The following is a 21,356-nucleotide window of genomic DNA, read 5'->3' as shown; positions in this document are numbered from 1 at the left end:
AAAAAAAAAAAAAAAAGTTTATCCCAGTCTATTACTTGAAAAGATAGTATAAACATACAGGAACTCTGATCATTGATTTGTGTGACAGCTGTTTTATTACAACTTAAGACAGAAAAGTTTACATTTTAGGAAGGAAACAAGCAATAAAGCTATCATATCATAAAAATGTTGTCTGCCTGATATAGTGTCTCATGCCTCTTCTAATCCTAGTGCTTTAAAGTTTTGGATAGGAGAGCTGCCATAAATTTGAGCCCAGCCTGAGCTGTAGCATATAACAAGCTACAGGCCAATATGGGCTACAGAGTGAAATCAAACAAGAAAGTCATTTTTCTCTCCATTTGTTCATTAAATGTACTTCTTCCTTCTATGTTCCCAGTGTCAGTTATATTCCTGAAAAGAAGCCTAGAAAGGAAATTTCTATCTATAGAATCTACTTTATCACCAACACTCCATACACTTTTAGAATTGTAGAATTCTAGGGCTGGTAACATGTCTCAGCAGGTAAAAGCACTTCTCACAGCAAACCTAGTGACCTGAATTTTATCTCCATTACCCATGGCAGAAAGACCCAACTTTTCAGACTCTTCTTTTTCAGGAGAAAGTTAGCTTCTGATGTCTACATGCATCCAGTAACATGCATGCACAACGCACACACACACACACATAATAATAATAATAATAATAATAATAATAATAATAATAATAATAATAATCTTTAAAATATAATTCAATGGTAATTGAAAGAACAAATTTCAAAATGTTAAGTATCACAATGAATTCATGAAAAGGAGTTTGGGTGAGAAGCTGCTGGAAAACAGCCTGACAGCATCCTTCCCATGCCAGGCTGCAATTCCACGAGGGGAGGAGTTGGTAGCACACTAAATCCAACGAGCACAGGAAAGTCAATTCTTTCATTACTTCTCTTTTTCCCCCAACCTGACAGTATAAGTCATTGCTTCTCTGACACTGACACCTCAGGGTAATGGGCAGGTGTCGGTACATAGTGTGGGCAATTGGGAAGAATATCTTGGTAAAAACAAGGAGTCACCTGCTCCTCTGTGCATAGAATTTTTGGGGACTTATACCATTTCGTGTTTATTATAAAGTCTTTAATATGCAAATTCGATAGCAGTGAAACTCTAAATGATTTTTACACTAAGAAGTAATCATATATGAAGTTTATCACAAATTAAAAAAACTAAACTAGTTTTCTGATAATAAGAAATAGCAGTATGTAGTGTGTTCGAAATGGCAGCTATGACTTGTGTAAGACGTCAAAGTTCACACAGACAGGAAAGAGGCACAGTGGTGTTTTTGCTCATAGTTCAGCAACTCCTTCCCATGTGGTTTGCAGTCATATCTGCTTCCTTTTCACTTATAGCCTTCAACTGTATCTTCCTTTTGAATCAGTAAGATGTCCAAGCCAGTTTATTTCTAGTCTTATAAGCTTAAATGACAACTACTTTTTAATCCAAACATTCCATGAAACCTCAAAATATAAGAAATACTTTTACAAGCATTCCTTTTGGTGGGAAAATACTATAGAGCTGATGGCAGAAGCAGCAGCTATTCTGTTTGGTACTGACACCTGTAAGCACAGCACAGCATTGCAGCATTGTTATAGTAAACAGCGCTCATCATGTTTCCTCTTGAGTGGCCATGCCTCCTGAATCTGGTTGCTATAAATGACTGCTTGTGACATGAAAATAAGAATGAATAAGGAACACCTCCCACCCCCAAGTAACAACTACCAGACTCTCCCAAAGCTAGTCATTTAGTTTCACATCCTTTTAGGAGTAACTTCTTAACAACTATTCCTAGGATAGATACATGCTTATAAAACTAACCCAGGATATTTACTTAAACTTTTTTTTTGCCCAGTTGCATTAATATTATCTTAATTAAGTAGAGGCAATAACTATTAATTTATTAAATAATATCCATCATTTTTCTTTGTCCAAATTTATTTTGAGAAGTCTCAAAAACTATAAAAAGTTAGACTCTCTTGGTGAATATTCACATATTCTTTACTTAATTCACCAGTTGTTTACACATTGAATACCTGCCTCTTTTTTTTTAATTTATTTATTATTATATAGACACACCAGAAGAGGGAGTCAGATCTCATTATGGATGGTTGTGAGCCACCATGTGGTTGCTGGGATTTGAACTCAGGACCTTTGGGGGAGCAGTCAGTGCTCTTACCCTCTGAGCCATCTCACCAGCCCCTGAATACCTGCCTTTTTTCTGTATTCCTACACAACACACTTTTTCTTCCTAAAGCATATCAGAGCTAATTGCAAGTGTCACATCACTTCACTCATGAATGTGTCATCATTGTCTCTCTGAAAGAAAGAATTCTGCATAACTTCTTCATTGTGATCACAGTGACTTCAGCCAAGGCTGTGTCACCTAGCATGCTGCTTATGTGCTCCTGGATTTCTTTTTTAAGATTTATTTATGTAGTATGTATACAGTGTTCTGCCTACTTGTATATCTGAAGGCCAGAAGAGGGCACTGTATCTCATTATAGATGGTTATGAGCCACCATGTGGTTGCTGGGAATTGAACTCAAGTCCTCTAGAAGAGCAGCCTGTGCTCTTAACCTCTGAGCCATCTCTCCAGCCCATTCCTGGGTTTCTTAACCATTCCCTCTAACTTTTCGTTTCTTTCAATGTATGCTCCAGCCAAGGATTAGATAGCAGTTGTAATAGCTTCAATCTCTGTCATTTAGAAGAGATCCCTATTTTCCTTTCTTTTCTTTCCTGCTTTATTTTAAACTTTTATTTTATCCCTTGAGAATTTCATAGGTTTTGTTTCTTTCCATTAACTAATTTATTCACTTTACATCCTGATTATAGTCCCTGCCTCACACAGCTCCTCATCCCCACCCCTTCCCTTCACCTCTGAGAAGGGAGAGGTCCCCCTCTGTATCACTCCACCCTGGCACCTCAAGTCACTGCAGGACTAGCCACATCCATTCCCACTGAGGTCAGCCAAAGCAGCCCAGTTAGGGAAACAGGATTCATAGGCAGGCAACAGAGTCAGGGACAGCCTATGCTCCACTTGTTGGGGGACCCACATGCACATCTGCTGCATACAAGCAGGGGGCCTAGGTCCAGCCCTTGTATGCTCTTTGGTTAGTGGTTCAGTCTCTGAAAGCCCCCCAGGGTCCAGGTTAGTTGACTCTGTCATACAGTATATTTTTATCATATACTTTCCTCTTTCCCAATTCCTTCCAGATCCTTTCCTCTCCCTATTCATCCAACTTCATGTTCTTTCTCTATCACTAAAAAACAAAAACAAACAAAAAATAATGGAATCTAATAGGTGTTTGTCAAGCACTCCTGAACATGGAGCTGCCCTGGAGTGTGGGGATATACCCAGTGTCACTCCAACTGATTTTTCTCTCTCCCTAGAGAAATCTAGGGAGATTCTAGTTGATACTAGGGAAATCTAGTTGATACTCAACTGGAAGTGTCACTCCCACTGGGTAGCATTCATAGCAGTAGAAGGTGTTATATATACTACTAGAGAAGTAAAATAGTCATCAGTCTCCACCAGCTACAAACCCTATGAACTGTAATAACAACCTGCCTACAAGATATGCCCACTGGTACAAATAGCAGCATGAATGCTCTAGAAGTAACCAACTGCTGTTTGGTGGGATGCAAGGCCTACTCCATGGGATGAAACCCATACCTGATATTGAGGGTTTTTTTTTAAAGATTTATTTATTTTATTTATATGAGTACACTGTAGCTGTCTTCAGACACCCCAGAAGAGTGCATCAGATCCCATTAGAGATGGTTGTGAGCAGCCATATAGTTGCCAGGAATTGAACTCAGGACCTCTGGAAGAACAGTCAGTGCTCTTAACATCTGAGCCATCTCTCCAGCCTCCATACCTGATACTGTTAATGAGACCAGGAATCTGACATTAGTAAGCCCCAGGGGAAAACCTACTATTATTCTGCTATATGAGCACAGCAATAAAATGGCTCCCAATGTCACTGACACATTGTTATATCCATAATGAATGCTTTGCTCAACCCACACCAGAGAAGCTTTTTCTATGGTAATTAGCACAAAGATCTACAACTGGGCAACAGGAAGAGAGAGGCAGGCGGAGTTTGGAGTGCTCAGCCCTAAATAAGATGTCTTTATCATAGCTCCTCCCCTTCAACATTCAGGGATCTATATAGAAGAAGTAAGTGGAAAAATTTAAGAACCAGAGATGATGGATGATTTTAAGGAAACAGCAGTGTCCAGGAACGACAGAACAGATGCACATATGAACTCAAAGAAACTGTGGCAGTATGCACAAAAACTACAGAAACTGAGCCAGACAAAATCCCTTCCACACAAAGAAAGAGGCATTGGTTCAAAGTTCTATCCATAGCCAAGAACGCTTTATAAAACTTATAGTGTGTGTGTGTGTGTGTGTGTGTGTGTGTGTGTGTGTGTTGTCTGTGTGTATACACCATGTGTGAGGATGCTTGCTGAGGCCAGAAAAGGGCTTTAGATCCTCTGGAGTTGGAGTTATAGGCAGTTGTGAGCAATCAGATATAGGTGCTGGGAACCAAACTTGGGACCTTTGCAAGATCAGTATGTGCTTTTACCCACTGGCACCTATCTCCAGTCCCTTTTCAAACTTTTATGCATTTATATAGCATTGTTCTCTCCTGCCCACAACCCCTACTCCCCTTCTCTGCTTATCCCTCCCACTCTTCTCTATTAACACTTTTTAAGTGCAGGCCGATATTTTGTAGAATAGCCCCAACCTTGATTTGTCTGATTGTTCTCTTATGAGTAGATACAGGTGGTATATTTTTGGTTAGAATGCCACACAGATGCCGTCCTCTGTAGTAGTCTTCTTCTTACTGCATCAAATTGGGTACATGAGTCAGATTATTCATTATTGGTTATATTTAAACTCGAGCGAGGTGGAATAGTCCAAATATCTTTAATGGAAAATCACCCTGTTCTCTGTAATTAATAAATAATTAATAATCTGTCCTTAGGCATTGAAACTATGTAAATAGACCTTTCTCTGAGAATTGCATACTCAATAGATTTGAAACGAGGGATTTTTAACTGTATCAACTATAGTTGTGGTGGCTATGATGTTTTTATTATTCCTTTTATACTTATTGGCTGTTCTTCTATAAATGGTACTTCTCTGGGCTTGGTGGTAGAATGCTTACTTAGTGTACACAAAGCCCTAGTTGGGTTCTCTTCTCAGCCTAATAATAAAAAAAAAATAGTAATTTTTTTACAAAGTAAAAATAGATTTCCCTTCCTTCTCTCTCATTGAAAAAAGTTGTATCAATATAGACTTAGAGATTTGAGATGTTTTTATTGGGATTTTTTTTTTTTTTTTTTTTTTTTTTTTTTTACTATTTTATTTTTCTTACCTGAGAGAGTTTCACTAAATTGCTCTGGCTGTTCTGAAACTCACAGAGATCCATCCTCCTGCCTCTGCTGCCCAAGTACTGGGATTAGAAGTGTACATACCTCACTCTGCCCCAGCAAAAGTGCAGAATTTGAAGGAATGCACCTAAGTTCACTGCTATGTACAGTGACATACCAAAATCTGTTTAATTAGTTATTAAAAGTTGAACCTAGAGTAGATTTATCTATATTGGATTAAAATTACCATTTAAGAGACAACAAAAGAATTAGGAGATATTGTGCTGTTAAATTCTTAATAAGCTTATGCCTTATGATGTCAGATGATATGTAATTCAGGTGGAATTAATAATCATTTCTGCACTAAGTTGGTAACATTTTAATACCAATAGAATCCTCTGGTTCTAGCCTTCACTTTAGCAGAACAAGTTTGGTGTCTTTGGGCAAATCATCTATTTTCTGTGAGCCTATTTCCTATTCCATAAAAAGGATTCTGAAAAAAAGATTCATAAAAAGGATTCTGAAAAGATTCTGAAAAATGTCTTGTATTCATTTTTAACTTCATGATGGTGGTGGCTCTATCCCTGGTGCAGTGAACTTTTTTTGTATTTTCGCAAGAATGCCTGTATGAACATGGATACTGCAACCAGGAGTATTTTTGAGCAAACAAAAGTATCCTTTAAAAGGGTATATAATAATAAAAGTTTGAATGCATTCTGCCAAACAAGGTAATAACCATAACATGGGGGACTCTTATTTTCCAATATATAAACACAAGTGTATGCTGTAAACCCCAAGTTCTCCTCCCCCAACCAAGTCCTGGTTAGTGTGATATATGGGTGAATCTCTGTGACTCCTTTGGAATTCTAAGTGCCTGGGCTGACAACAAGAAATGGAAAAGGTACCCTAACCTCCCTTGCTCTGCCACACTGGGCCTGCCAAGTACCACACAGTTATGTTCAGCTTCTCACTGAAGTGTCTTTTAATGCAACTCGACACTCTGTACCACTTGATGTGCTTTCTCTGCCTCTGTGTCTCTCTGTATATCTGTGTGTGTGTGTGTGTCTGTCTCTATCACTCTCACCCTGGATGGCCTGAAACTCACTTTCTAGACCAAGCTGGCCTTGAACTCACAGAGATTGAAGGCATATACCGCCATACCTGGCCTCAGCTCCCTATAAAATGTAGAGTAACTTACCTGTTGTTTTTTTATGGTGTTTGTGTCCCTTGTAAACCTCCTGGAAAAGCTTTCACAAGTTGAGTGAATACACCTATGGATGAAAGCGATTTCACATCACTGTTTCTTCAGGACAGGAATGATCAGAGACACTGTTCCCATGAGAAAATTAGAAAGATACAACTCCTATCTGGAGGCCATCATGTTAACAGGAAAAGTCTTATATTAATTGGCCTTTGTATATAGTTGGAACAAATGTAAATAGGAAAAGTAACTTTCTGACTTTGAAATAATTCTTCCTTCTCATAGTACACATTGGTTCCGTAGGCTTTGTAGCTGAGCAGTTTCTAAACAATACAGCCACTCAACTGACGTACCATGGATTATGTGAACTGACTTCAACGGTTCAGGAAGGAGAACTCTGTGTGTTCTTTCGGAATAATCATTTTAGCACCATGACAAAATACAAGGTAGGATATAGAAAGATACTTTTTACTCTCAATAAAAGGAGTTTGATTTAGAGATGTGTTTTGATATGCTGCAGAATAAAATTTAGCATACTATTCCTTAGCCATAAAGTTGTGAAGGTAATTATTAAGTATTGCTTGAGAATAGAGTGATTGAGCAATTGAAATGTTACCTTGATCAGTTTCTAAGTGGTCTCAACTTCTCTATCACAGACATTGCACTCATGGCATTACTTTGTATTTTCTTGGGGAGAGGATTTCACGGGAAGCCCACACTGGCCTTGAAGAGATTCTCCTGTCTCAGCCTTTGGAACACATGTGCTGCCATCCCTAACTAGGTTATTTCTTACTTAGAGGAAACAAAAGACCTAGAGCCTGGGTGACTGTGACTGAAGGATGCTTTTATTTAAGCAGTAAAGGATATTAGAAGTTAGAATTAAGATTTTCCCTAAGCTGATTGTGTTGGTACTTGACTGAGCTCCCAGCTTCTGAGTATGCTGAGAAGGAGAATTTTAAGTTCAAGGCTAACCTGGAATACACAGCAAGACTTACTTCCACCCCTCACCTTCCCTCCAACATAAATTACCTGCATGTTGTCCATTCTTTTTATTCTTCTCTTAGATTTATCTCTTTTGATTTTACAAGTGACATCTAGTTTAGAAGTTTATCAACCTAGACCTCTATGGCTTAATGCTATTCTTGCTATGTTGTTAAAACAGCACAGATGTTCAGTTAGCACCCTATGCCTGGGGGACAAAATGCAGTTCTTCTCTGCCACAGATCCCATCCTATCGGAGTTTAATGTATCCTCATTTGCATCAATTTTGATTCCTCATCCTGTTTGGGAAGCTCTCCTCACTGCTGTTTGCCTATACAAAAATTACCCATTCTTAAAGAAGCAGCCCAAATACTAACGTACTGAACGCTGCCTCTTTTCTACTTAAACTAGTATCCCTGGTTGTATCCTAGACCTATCTGGATGGCTTTTTTAAAGTACCAGTGCCTAGAACTGACCACTAATGCTATTAAATCATAGTCTCTAAAGGAGATGGGACCTGAACACCAGGCTTTGTGCTGTTTGTTTTTGGGGGTTTTGCAATCTAAAGGATTAGACCCAGTGCTTTACACGTGCTAGGTAAGCACTTCACCTTTGTGCTATACTTCCAGTCCTGCCTCAGTAGCTTCAGATGCTCCCAGGTGGTTTTAATGTAAATCTAAGGCTGAGGACCACTTCGCTCACCATCTTCTACCTGTTACTGTCCTTATTGAGTTTTTACTGTTTTGTGTCTTGTTACCAGTTTGCCTCCCCTGTGAATATGTGTTTATTTTCTAAATGAAAGTAACTTATGGAAGCCATAAACCACATCTTCATGTTTCCATCAATGTTTTTTAATCAATGGATGACATGGGGTAATATAAAATTATTTGTTTGCCAATGAAAGAATATCACAAAGCCATACATAGTTCTCCTAATTTTAGAAGAGTACAGTTTATTGCTTTAGCTTCATAGTTAGTTGTGTGCAAGATCAAGAATCTAAAGTCAAAGCATGTCAGATCAGAGTGGCTGTATATCATCTTGCTTTTTGTCCTCTTCAAGCCTTGAACCCACTGATGTATTAGCTAAGCTAAGCTCAGCCATAGATACAGCAGTCATTGTTTCTCCCATTTAAGGACTTCTTTGCTACTGAGATACTTCTGTTAAGGACACATACTACAGGCTCTGAGAGCTTTTCCCAGGATTTTATCTGGAAAGACTTCTGAGAATGTCACATAGACACAAGCATAAGGACGAGGGGTATACTGCTCAGTGGTAGAGCAATTACACAGCATGCACAACACCCTAGATTCAGTCACCAGCACTGCCAAGAAAGAGAAAAGTCTGAAGTCTGAGAATGAATCATCTAAGACTTTAATCAGTTAATAACAAAACAACAACAAAAAGAAATAGCTAAGCAGAAATACCTAGCAGCATGTGTGCAAAGGCCCTGAGGTAGTAAGGACCAAAAGAGAGCTGTGAGCTGGAAGTTTATAAGATGGATGAGAGAAGGCTAAGAGACACATGGACTCTTAGACCAGAGTCTTAGAGAAGAAAGGAGCCTGATTTTCTTAATGGCCTTGGCATTTCGTTTCTTCTTTTGGCCCAAGAGTTAGTATGAATGAAACAGTTCTGTTGGAAAACTGTTGGCTGTCATTGGTAGCTGAGAATTCCCCCTTCTCCTTCTCCCTTTCCTTCCCCGTAACCCTCCCTCTCCCTCTCCCTCTTCCCTTCCCTCTCACTCTCCTCCCTTTCCTCTGTCTCCCTTTCTTTCTCCCCTTCCACTTCTCACTTCACACAAGCTAGGTTAGCACTGTACCACAGAACTACATGCCTTCTTATGTTCTCTCTTCTATTAAAACATTGTCCCCAACCAGGAAGTCTTTACTGGCCAGCTAAGTGTTCCCAGTTTTATGTGGTTGAAGAGGATATGGCCCTGTCTAGACTAAGCAGGTCTATCTATAAGATCACAGGAACCCAGAAAACATGTTCTGCCTTTTCTTCTGTTTCTAAGATTTCCTATAAAGTTTATTCTGTGGCTAAACAATCCTGCACTGGTGTCATGTGCCCTCCTGCCCCTGTGTACCATTAATTTACTTTAGACTTTAAGAGTGATATGAAATTTAGTTAGGAAACACTCCAAGAGATAAAGAAGGAGGAGATTATAGTGATTTGGACAAGGTGTGGTAATGGCCATCAATGTAGAAAGATTACAGAGTAGCTTAGAAGACAGATCAGCCTGATATCTCCATTAGATTTAAAAATGAGTGATTTCTGGATCCTAAGTGGATGGCGATGTTCCTTTTTGAATCATACAAGTTTAGCCATACATAGTGGCTCACACCTTTAATCTTAGCACTTGGGAGGCCAAGATGGGTGAACCTCTGTGAGTTCAAGGCCAACTAGCTGGTCTATATAGCAAGCTCCAGGTCAGCCAGAGTTACAAGACCCTATCCCAAAACAAACAAATAAGCAAAAGAAACGGATAAGGAGGGGGAAAAAAGATACAATGTTAAGTGTCTGGGATCTAAGAGATACTTCTGAGGTCCCCTTCAAAGTGGAAATACTGGGTAAATTTATCAATACTGGAATGATTTGGGCATACAGATAAGAGTTTTAGGCTTTACAAGAAAATACAGTAATCTTTGGAGTTTACAAGAAAAATAAGGAATCAAAAGAGAAAACTTACAATAGAAAATTAATGAATGCCAACTTTTAAAGGCTCAACTCAAGGAAGATGCCTTAGCAAAAAGAGCTGAGAAGAAAGAGGACAGGAGGGAAGCTAGAGTGTAGCATCTAGGAAGCTAAGGGGGAAGAGATAAGAACCCTGGGGACAGACAGGGGAGAAGGGGACAGGAGTGGCCTCAGAAGAATTTGAGTTACTTAAGAATGATGGGAATGGAGAAGGCAGGAGCAGGCAACTCCTAGAAATGTTTTGCTAGAGAGATGCTTCTGTTAAGAGTACTAGCTCTGTGGTGGTGGCGCACACCTTTAATCCCAGCACTTGGAAGGCAGAGGCGGGCGGATTTCTGAATTCGAGGCCAGCCTGGTCTACAGAGTGAGCTCCAGGACAGTCAGGGCTATACAGAGAAACCCTGTCTCGAAAAAACCAAGAAAAAAAGAGTACTAGCTCTACTTCCAGAGGACCGGAGTTTGAACTTGATTACACACACACACAGACAAACACATACACACAGATGAACACACACAGACAAACATACATGTACACTAAAAGAAATGAACATTTTTAAAAGAAGCTTGGTTTTTTTATATAATGCTTTGTCAAAAAAGGAGTGATAATTCATCCCTGTAGGGGGTTTAGGGATGTGGGTGTGGAACCCAAGGTTGGTGTTTTTCATGGTTTTGTTTATGTTTTGTTTTATGAGACAATTTTACCATGTAGATTGGACCGTCCTGGAACTCACTGGGTAGAGTAGGTTGGCCTGGAACTCATAAAGATTTGCCTGCCTCCTAGGTGCTGGGATTAAAGTGTGCTACCACCGTGCTTGGCCTGAGACTCTCACCATTGCTAGGTAACCTCAAAATCCAGGACCCAAATGGTGTTTCCATTCAGGTTCCCTTGCCCACAGGCACACACCACTGCACCTGCATCTGGCCCTTGTGTTACTTTGTTTGTTACTCATTATTATTGGAAGGTGGACAAAGTCTGTGAGAGCACTCAGGCAAAGACACTTGTGTGCCATGGTGCACTTGTGGAGGCCAGGGAACAACTTTGGCAAATCAGTTCTCTCTTTCTACCATATGGGTTCCAGGAATTGAATGCAGGTAGTCTTTACCCAAGAAGCCACCTCACTGCCCCTTCACATTCTTACTTTTTAATGTGAGAGACTTGATCATCTTAAAACATTGGCAGACTATAGAGAAACAAATGTGAAGAGTCCAGAGATGGTATATTTCCAGGTAAGGATCAACCTGTGATTGATTGAGTGCTTGCTGGATTGATTGATTTGATTTGATTTTTTGAGACAGGAGCTCACTTCGTAGTTCTGACTGTCCTGGAACTCACAGAGATCTACCTGCCTCTGCTGGGATAAAAAGGTGTGCACCACTGTGCCCCACCAACCTGTAATTTTAAAAGGGATCTGTGCATTATAAGGAGGGAAAAAATAAGCTGTGAAGCTTGCTTTTGCTTCCCTTTTCCTGTTTAGATTAGAAATGAAAAGTGATGTTCTGGGTGATGCTTAAGCTGGTGAGAGACAAATGTGAGGCTTGAGGAGCAGCAGAGTGGTAAAAAATCTCACCTAACAGGTTCTCCAGGGTGAAGCCACTCCCCAGCACTGCAGAATCAGTGAACATAATAGTAATCTGTTCATTCTGCTCACAGTTTGACTAAGAGTGACAGCGTCTTCCCCACGAATGGCAATCCAAGTGAAAATCCATTCAGTTATTTTAAAAGTGACTTTTGAATGAGAAATTGTCCTTTGTTTTAAGGGGAAGAAAAGGGAAGAAGCTGGGCCTGTTGGTGCACACCTTTAAGGTTGATCTTTCAGTTCAAAGCCAACCTGTTCTACATTTCGAGTTCTAGGACAGCCAGAGCTACATAGTGAGACCCTGGGGGTGGGATGGGGATGTGGGTGTAGGAAAGTGACTTTTCAGGCAAAAGTTTGTCTTTTATCCTTAAGTAGGGGCAAGAGGGACATACAACTGAGCTGGACCTAGTAGTATTCTCGACTACACTGTGTTGGTCATTAAAATATTATTTAATCAACACAGTGGTGGGGCATTTAAAAAACAAGTGGGGCTGGAGAGATGCCACAGCTTAAGAACATGCACTGCTCTTGCATGTTTAGTTGCCAACACCCAGGCAGCTCTCAGCAGGCTATAACTCTAGCTTCAGAGGATATCGCACATTTCTGGCCCCTTGGGGCACTGCACATATACAGCAGCCCACACACAGACATATACTTTTGGGGGGGAGGTTCTTGTTTTTTTTGTTTTGTTTTGTTTTTTTTTGTTTTTTTTTTTTATGGAGCAAAATGGTACGAAGGGAAAGGCTAGCTTGGGTTAGGTTAGTCATATCAGCTGTTCGTTTTTGTTAAAACAAAAACAAACACTATGGTATCTTTTTTTTTTTTCTGCATTTGCTTTCCAGTTGTATCTTTATATTTTGTGAAATGAGACTGCAACCCCCAGAGCTGTCTGTCAGCATGCCAAAAGCTCACTATCTCCTGTTACACTAGGCTGTGCTGACTTCCAGCTACAGACAAAACCAGGTGAAGTTGAGCAGAGAAGTTATCTGCTTAGTCTTTTATTGGGTCTCACAGATCTAGTTAGAATAATTACTGTACTTCAAGCATATAGGTTTAAAATGTTCCTTAAGTATAATGTTGGCTACTTTGGGAGAATTTAACACTCGTTTTTATTTTGTTATTCTTATTAAGGGTCAACTGTATTTGTTGGTAACAGACCAGGGGTTTCTTACTGAAGAAAAAATTGTCTGGGAAAGCCTCCACAATGTAGATGGTGATGGAAATTTCTGTGACTCAGAATTCCACCTTCGGCCTCCTTCAGATCCTGAGACTGTATACAAAGGTCAACAAGACCAAATAGATCAGGTAAGTTGTCCCCCTACCTGGATCCATCACATTGTCTAATGTACATAATCTCTCTTTTTCCTTCCCTCCAACTATCCCTCTCTCTCTTCCTCCCTCCATTCCCACCGTGTTTCATTTTACAGCTTAGCTGGTCTAGAACTTGCTGTATAGACCAGGATCCCTTGAACTGAAAGATCTGCTTGCCTCTGCCTCCCAAATGCTGGCACTAAAGACTTGCACCACCATTGCCTGGCTAAAGTACATACTCTTAATTGAAGCAAGGTGATATTCACAGCTGCTTTGGAGGCTGGGGGATATCACTGAGCTCACAAGTTGGAAGCAGCCTGGGCAACATAGCAAGATTCAGTCTCAACAAGGAAAAATCAAATTCTTTTCCAGTGTCACTTTGTTTATCTAAAACTTTTGATTCATTCATTAATTTGCCTGTGAGTTTTCCTCACATTTCCTAAATAGAAAAGTGATTATTCTAAATGAACATCAGTTATATATAAACTATCATTCAGAAGGTGACTTATGTTGAACTGTGAGGGTCATAGTGAGGACTTTGAATTTCATTCTAATTATAGTAGAGCAGCTATGTTAAGTGTTAAATGTGGAAACTGCATGAGCTACATTGTTTTTAAAAGCCTGTTGTGTGGAGAATGCATAGCAAAGAAACAGGCATAAGCAGAAACCAGTGCTCCATTGTGTTGTATTTATTTACTTAGATTATCTATGAGAGGGTTTGTGTGTACAAGAAAGTCAGAGGACAGTGTATAGATCTGTCCTTTCCCACCAACCATGTGGATACCAGGAATTTAACTCTGATCATCAGGCCTGGCAATCAGAGCTTACACATAGGGCTGGTGAAATGGCTCAGCAGGTAAGAGAACTGACTGCTCTTCTGAAGGTCCTGAGTTCAATTTCCAGCAACCACATGAAAGCTCACACCATCTGTACAGCTATAGTGTGCTCATAAAATAAGTAAATAAATCTTTAAAAAAAAAAGAGCTTATACATACACACACACACACTGACACACATGGGGGCAAAGGGAGTTTATGTTTTTGGTCCTTGATGTTTTGGGGGGTTAGGTTTGGGGTTTTTTTTTTGTTTTGTTTTGTGTTTTGATTTTTTTAAGACAGGGTTTCTCAATGAAGTCCTGGCTGTCCTGGAACTTGATCTGTAGACCAGCTGACCTTAACCTTGTCCACCTACCTCTGCTTTTCCGAGTGCTGGGACTAATGGAGGAGAGGGAGAGAATAAGTAAATAAATAAGAAAATGTAAAAAATAATAAAAGTAGATATTAAATTCGATAAGACTTTTGACCAAAGTGAACTTTTTTTCATAGGAGATAGTCTGGGTCAGTAGCCAGGAGAAGATGTAATTACCTAGTAATTAAATTTGACTGTAGCTACATTTACATTGCTTTAAAAATCATCTTTAGGGGCCAAGGAAATTGCTCAGTTTTGTAAAGTACCTGCTATACCCACATGAGAACCTGAGTTTTATCCCTAGCTGGATATGGCAGCATGCACTTGTAATTTCAATGCTGGAGAGGCAGAGACAAAATGATCCCTGGGACTAACTGGTCAGCCATGAACACCTGAGTTCAGATTCCCAGCATCCATGTAAAAAGTTGGCGATAGCAATGCATCCCTGTAACCCCTGCATTGCAGGTCGGGATAGGTGTCTCCTGAGAGCTAGTTGGCTACCTGATTTATCTTAGTCCAAAAGATGAACTTCTGCTTCACTGAGACATCTTGTCTCAAGACTGTAATAAAGAGAGTAACAGAAAGAGACCCAATGGCCTGCTCTGACCACTACAGATGTGCACACATGCACAAACCTATACCCTCCACCCCCAGAGAGAGAACATGATTGACACTTGAGGTTGTCTTCTGCCTTCCACTCACATGTATGTGCACTCACATATATATGCATATTTGAAAACTGTCGTTTTAACCAGGCATGATGACTCATGCCTATAATTGTAGCATTTTAGAAGCAGAAGCAGGAGGAGTGCTGTGAGTTTAATGTCTGCTATAGCCTGAGACCTATCTCAAAACCAAAGGAACAGCAATAAAGAGATAGCAAGACTTCTTCCTTCATAGCACTTGCCTATAATCCCAGAACCCGAGAGGCCGATGCAGGAAGGTTGCTGCAAGTTCAAGTCTCTTCTGGGCTATGTAGCAACTTTGAGGTCAGCCAGGCAAGGGCCTCCCTGAAAAGTGAGTAACTACATAATAGAGTAAAATGAAAACAAGAAGTACCCTTTGAGCTGGATGTGGTAGTGTATAGCTGTAACCCCAGCCCTCAGGAGGCCAGCCTGAGATGCTTAGTAAGACCTTGCCTGAGAGCAGAACATTTGGGGGGGGGGGGAGAAAATGCATAAATAATCTTATGAAGTTCTTGAAATATTTTAAAGACAAATACTAGAGAGAAAGTAAAAAATGAATATCTTTAGAGGGTGGGGATGGCTGAGTCTGTTTGTGGATGTAGAAAGTACTAGATGTGTAAAGCCCAACAGTTACAGATGTCATGGCAGTTTCAGCCTTCAGCTTTCTGCTTTTCTGTCTTGTCTGCATTTTCCATACGCATGTTTCTTTTTAAGACGAGAACTTTTTTTCAATACTTTCCTCAAATGTCTTATTTATGGATTCTAGAAAGAATTCTAAATCTATGTAGAAAAACGATAGTGCTGAAGTAAATGCATAGTTCTGCAAAGAAGTACTTAGAAATAGAACTTTAAAAAAAAAAATCTGTACTGGGGGCTGGACAGTTGGGAACTCATGCCTTTAATCTCAGCACTCAAGAGTCAGAGGCAAGTGAATCTCTGAGTTCAAGGCCAGCCTGGTTACAGATCAAGTTTCAAGATGGCTAAGACTGGCTCAGAGGTTAAGGGCACTGACTGCTCTTCCAAAGATCCTGAGTTCAATTCCCAGCAACTACATGGTGGCTCACAACCACTCATAATGAGATCTGACGCCCTTTTCTGGAATATCTGAAGACAGCTACAATATACTTACATATAATAAATAAATAAATCTTTAAAAAAAAAAAGATGGCCAGGACTATAGAGAAACCCTGTTTCCAAAAACAAAACAACTCCCATCTCCCCCCAACCCCTGCCAAAAATAAAACAGCCTGTGCTGTAAAAGCCATCCTTAGAGCTCCCTAATGGGTGTCTGTCTTCACACTGGCTGGTTCCCGGGTCACATCTCAAAGCTGAAGCTGTAATTGAACTCCTCAGGACTACCTTATGGCACTGTCACTGCAACAAGAACAACAGAGTCAAGAAATCAATTGGGAGCAAATCCCAGAAGGAATCAGTGACTTGGAGCTGGCAAAGAAACTCCAGGAAGAGGAGGACCGACGGGCCTCTCAGTACTACCAGGAGCAGGAGCAGGCTCAGGCTGCTGTGGCTACCATCACCCCTTCCACACAGGCCCAGGTAAAACACAGCTCTGCCAGCCTCAAACATGACTGTCACTTCAGCACTGAAGGAAGATTTGTTTGGGTAAAGCAGTTGTTTGTCAGCTCTGGCTTTTCAGATGTGTTAGCATGTCAGCACCCAAGGGTTGGGCTTGTTTTAATTTGTTTTTATATTTATTAATTTTATTTTATGTACATGAATGTTTTGCTTGCATGTATATCTGTGCACCTTGTATGTGCATCTGATCCCAGAAACTGGAGTTTTGTACAGTTGTGAGCCACCATGTGGGTGCTAGGAATTGAACCCAGGTTCTCTTAACTGCTGAGCCATCTCTCTAGCCCTACCTGTGGAACTTTTGCACATTGTTCTAAGTTTTTTGCTATCCTAACATATTTCTGATTTCACGAAAATGCTTTTTTTAGAGGTTCTGACAAGATTATTCAGCTGTTTTCTTAAGTTATTTAGAGCTGCAAATATAAACCAACTTGAACAAAGTGCTTCCTTTGAGTTAGAGACAGCCTAAGGTTTTGCTGAAAAGAGTAGTTTTTGGAGCCAGGGAGATATGGGCTCATAGTTCGTGCTGCTTCTCCCTTCCTATTGCAAACACTTGGTCATAGTCCTGTCTCTCATGGCCCTGTTCCCTATCAGTAAACCAGAAGACTTCATCCTGAGGCTTCTTTAGACTGGTATTTAGCTCAATTTCCAATATGTGTTCAGCATAGGGTAGCATCTCTCTCCTTGTCAGGGTTGTTCATATTTTAAGCAGTAAAATATGGCTGTCACACAAGTTCTACAAGCAAAATCTCATTTCATGAATTAAAAAGTATCCCTTTCTTTTATGCTAACCTACACCATGCCAGAACCTTTCTCTTTGGCATAGATAGGTAAATAAGAAAACAAGATGCCTTTTAGGATCTCATGAAACCAATACAGAATTTACCATTAAAGGGCTGGGGTGATGGCTCAGCAGGTAAGAATGTTTGCTGTGCAAACATGAAGACCTGAGTTCAATCCCAAGTATTCATATAAAAGGCCAGATATAACTATGCACATAGAGCTGTGGTAGACAGACAGGAGGATCTCAGCAGCTCGATGGCCACCAAACTAGCTCCAGATTCTGTGAGAGAACATCTCTCAAGGAAATAAGGCTGAGAGTGACAGATGACACCAGATGTACATCCTAGCTTTGCTTTCTCACCACACTCATGTATGCATACATATTTTCTCTCCCTTTCTCCATTAAAATACATGTAAAACTCCTGCCTTTAAATCAAGTACTAACTACTCAAGCTTAGCAGGTGATTCCTACTATGTTACAATCAGCTTTTCATTTTGTTCAAGTTCATAAAACACACTACTTTATATTCTCAGTTCTCAGGATTCTTGTTTTTTTGCTTTTAAGATCTGTTTATTATGGTATTTAATGAAATCCTAAAGAAATATTATAGTTTACCAAAATTGTCATTTTAACATAAATATTTAAACTAGAAGCTTAAATAATTATAGATAATTATATATTTTGAGTAATGAATGCATTAATTCATTTATACATCAATTATTTTATATGAGATATCTTGTATATTTACTTCTCTCATACCCGACAGAAACAACTTAGAGAAGGTTTGTTGTGACTTATGGTAGAGGGTACAGTTCATCATGGTCAGGAAGACGTAGCTGGTGGAAGTAGGAGTTAGTAGCCCAGACTTTCCATCCTTCCCTTCACGAAGCAGCCTCAGAACCAAGGCAGTTAGACAAGCCCTACCACATCCCTCACTATCACACCACCTGTATATGAACCAGCTAGGCCCTCTTCTCTAAGATACCCAAACCTCCCATGGCAACAGACCAGCTGTGGACCAGGGGCATCTCCTATTCTAACCCTAGCACCTGTGAGCAGAAGCTGTGCCCCCGTGTCCCCAAAGCTTCTGTTCTGTAAGGATGCCTTGTCTTTGTGACTCTGGCTAGCTAGCTCTGATTCAGTGCCCAGAAACTATCATCCTTCCCATATGTGTTTCTCAAACAGCAGGACCCGCCAGCACAAGCCTCTCCATCAAGTATAAAACAGCCTGGGAATAGTGAACGGAAGCGCAAGGAACCTCGGGAAAAAGACAAAGAGAAAGAAAAGGAAAAAAATAGCTGCGTGATTTTGTAGGGAATGGCTGGCGTTTGTGGGAACCACCTATGCAGATGACGGAAAGGAAGACCCAGTACCTACCGTCTGTGCCTGATCTCCCAATGGATTTTGCTCATGTTTTCCAGGGGAAGGTTGTTATTTTGTTACAATCAACTTTTTCAAGTTACACAATACACTCTTTATGAGCTGGAGTTTTATGTTACAAGTTGGAAATGTTGTATGTTGTCACTGTAGCCAAATGAGTATATCACTCCTATTTTGTGTCTAGTGACATTGCAACTCCAATCAGTTAGTAAGCTACTGTGTTCTGTGTGACAATGGATGGAGGTCACTGAATGAGTTTGATCCTTCTCAAGATGTAATTATTAGCACAACTATTTCTGAAATTTTACGTTGTTAAATTATGTTCTAATCCATAAGAAATGAGGAGTTTAATATAGGGGAGGGGAACGCAGGAATAATGACCCTTCATTGTACATTGAACTGGTTCAGCCCTTGAGCAGCTTTACCTTTCTTTAGTAATGTACATTTTAGCTATTATCTTGAGAACTGATAATGGAGCTTGGATCCAATTTAGATAGAAAAAATATTTTTTATTTTCCAATAGCAAAAAAAAAAAAAAAAAAAAAAAATACATGATACTAATACTTATAACCTATCCAGATGAGATACTGACTTTGTAGTGCTGTGAGATGTTGAAGAATTTCAACACCTTCAGAGCCTGAATGGTGGCTTCTGTTTGATAAGGATGTAATACATGAGTGAGGAGAAGACCACACTCAGGTTTAGCCTTGTAAATATAAGGACAGAGAAGAGCAAAGTTCACTGTCTACCTTTTTCTAGAATTACCTTGAACCTTAAATTTTAAATCATGTTTATTGCTAGAAAATTAAGCATAGTTATTTAAACCAATAAAAAGCACATTTCTGAAGGAGAGTTAATCTCTTGACTCTAATGAAAAGATATTAATAAAATTCTAAACATAGGTAGGAATCTGAAGGAATTTATGTAAAAGCAATCAGTTTTTTTAACTTATGAGAACCAAATAAACCTAAGACATCTTACATTATTTATAGGATTCTGAAAGAATATTTACTCAGCTTTGTGATGAGGCAGCACATATTGTATTTCTAGATACAATTTGGAAAACTATCCTTAACATGCTTTTTTATATACTTTGTATTTAGAATTTGTTTCAGTCATTTTTGAAGATTATTGCCAGTGCACGTAGCTGTGTAATTTATCCTAAACCTTAGTAAATTTTATTCAGGAGCATCACAGATTGAACATCCAGTTAGAGAATATTCCTTGTGGTCTGGAGGCAACGAAAGACTACCAAAAGAAAATAGTGTAGAGTTTAAGACTATTGTCATTGATGTTTTCCATGATCCCAAACCAGCCATAGGCTAAATATATATGTAAAAGGTAGAGTTTTATTTATGAAAAGTATTGTTCTAAGAGGACAAAACCTTCAGGGCCATGCTGCATCCTTCTGTCCTTCTATGTTACGTGTCTACTTATGTCCTTTGTTGTTTCTTCAGATTTTCTATACTAGCATGGGGACTAATCAGGGAACCTGCCTGTGGTATAAAATTTGTGTATAAAATACCTGGTAAGTCTCTTAATTCCAACCTAGAGTGAGTATGAATTGTCAGAGATCAGACCCCATTGGGTGGACTGACCTCAGCATAAACACCCATGATTGTGCTCTGCTGATTGGAGGAGAAAGTTCAAACCTCAGAGTTTGCTTTTCCCAGAAACAATAAACCTTGAGTAATTGTAAAAAGTATGCTTGAGGCATATTTTTCCATAATTATATTGCTATTGCCCTTGAATATTTTGTTATTGCCCTTGAAGAATCTATATATAAAAGTTAATGTTATTTTTTACTATCTCACTTTTTCCAAAGATAATACTGCCAATACTGCGTTCCCTTTAAAAGAGGAAAAAAGAAAAGAACAACACACACACACACACACACACACACAGCTCACTGAAAACCATCAGCATTGCTGTCAGAGAAAGAGTCAACGCATACTTAAGATCAGCAAAGCACTGTGTTTGTTCATCCAACCTGTTCTTATGTGAGGTTTCCAAGTTGGGCTTGGCTACATTCCTGGAATTCAGTTGGATATGACAAGAGTCATATCAAACTTAGATGTTTGTTTTGATTACTGTGGAAGAGGTTAAATGTTTGACTCTATTAAAACAAATTTCTGAGATATGCTTTCCTGTCCTTGAAGGCTTGTCAAGGTTCTAAACTGCCATGTATTTATTTCCTATGTTTTGCTCAAGGTAGCAAGTGATATTCAGCATATTATTGCTTATTTGGGTAAATAGTACTTTGAAAATGATATTTTGAGGGATTTTTTTCCCTTACATTACTTTGTAATACTTGACATTGTTATATATATATTGCTAACAGATGTTACAATTTAAACATTTTGGAGCTTAATGATTCTAGGCTAAATTTCAGTACATTTGACCCATGCAGGAGGGCTAGCAGGAAGCAGGTGGAAGAGCAGAGACGGTCCCTGGCACTTTCTCCCATTTTCAGAGCATACTCTTAGTTAGTGACCAGTCTGCACTTCTTCATCAATAATCCTGTGGTGTCAATAGTGCTGTGACCTGTACTAGTTT

General features: G+C 39.5%; 1 protein-coding gene across 3 annotated transcripts in view; it reads left to right on the top strand.

The window, feature by feature from the left end:
* Mindy2 (MINDY lysine 48 deubiquitinase 2) overlaps positions 1 to 21,147 on the top strand; it is a 54,245-nt gene extending 33,098 nt beyond the window's left edge. The window contains exons 6-9 of one of the 3 annotated variants that reach the window (XM_031343345.1): positions 6,916 to 7,058; positions 12,993 to 13,166; positions 16,400 to 16,600; positions 18,606 to 21,147. In XM_031343345.1, coding sequence (XP_031199205.1) covers positions 6,916 to 7,058; positions 12,993 to 13,166; positions 16,400 to 16,600; positions 18,606 to 18,734 — 647 coding nt within the window. In that variant the 3' untranslated portion in view covers positions 18,735 to 21,147. The remainder of the gene's footprint in view (positions 1 to 6,915; positions 7,059 to 12,992; positions 13,167 to 16,399; positions 16,601 to 18,605) is intronic. The other 2 variants (XM_031343343.1, XM_031343344.1) reach the window with 2 other exon arrangements.
* Positions 21,148 to 21,356: the final 209 nt, after the last annotated feature.

This window comes from Mastomys coucha, unplaced genomic scaffold (assembly GCF_008632895.1).
Source record: "Mastomys coucha isolate ucsf_1 unplaced genomic scaffold, UCSF_Mcou_1 pScaffold23, whole genome shotgun sequence".
In the NCBI taxonomy this organism is placed as follows: domain Eukaryota; kingdom Metazoa; phylum Chordata; class Mammalia; order Rodentia; family Muridae; genus Mastomys; species Mastomys coucha.
The sequence above is the reverse complement of the archived record's forward strand: the minus strand, read 5'-3'. Positions and strand labels throughout refer to the sequence as shown.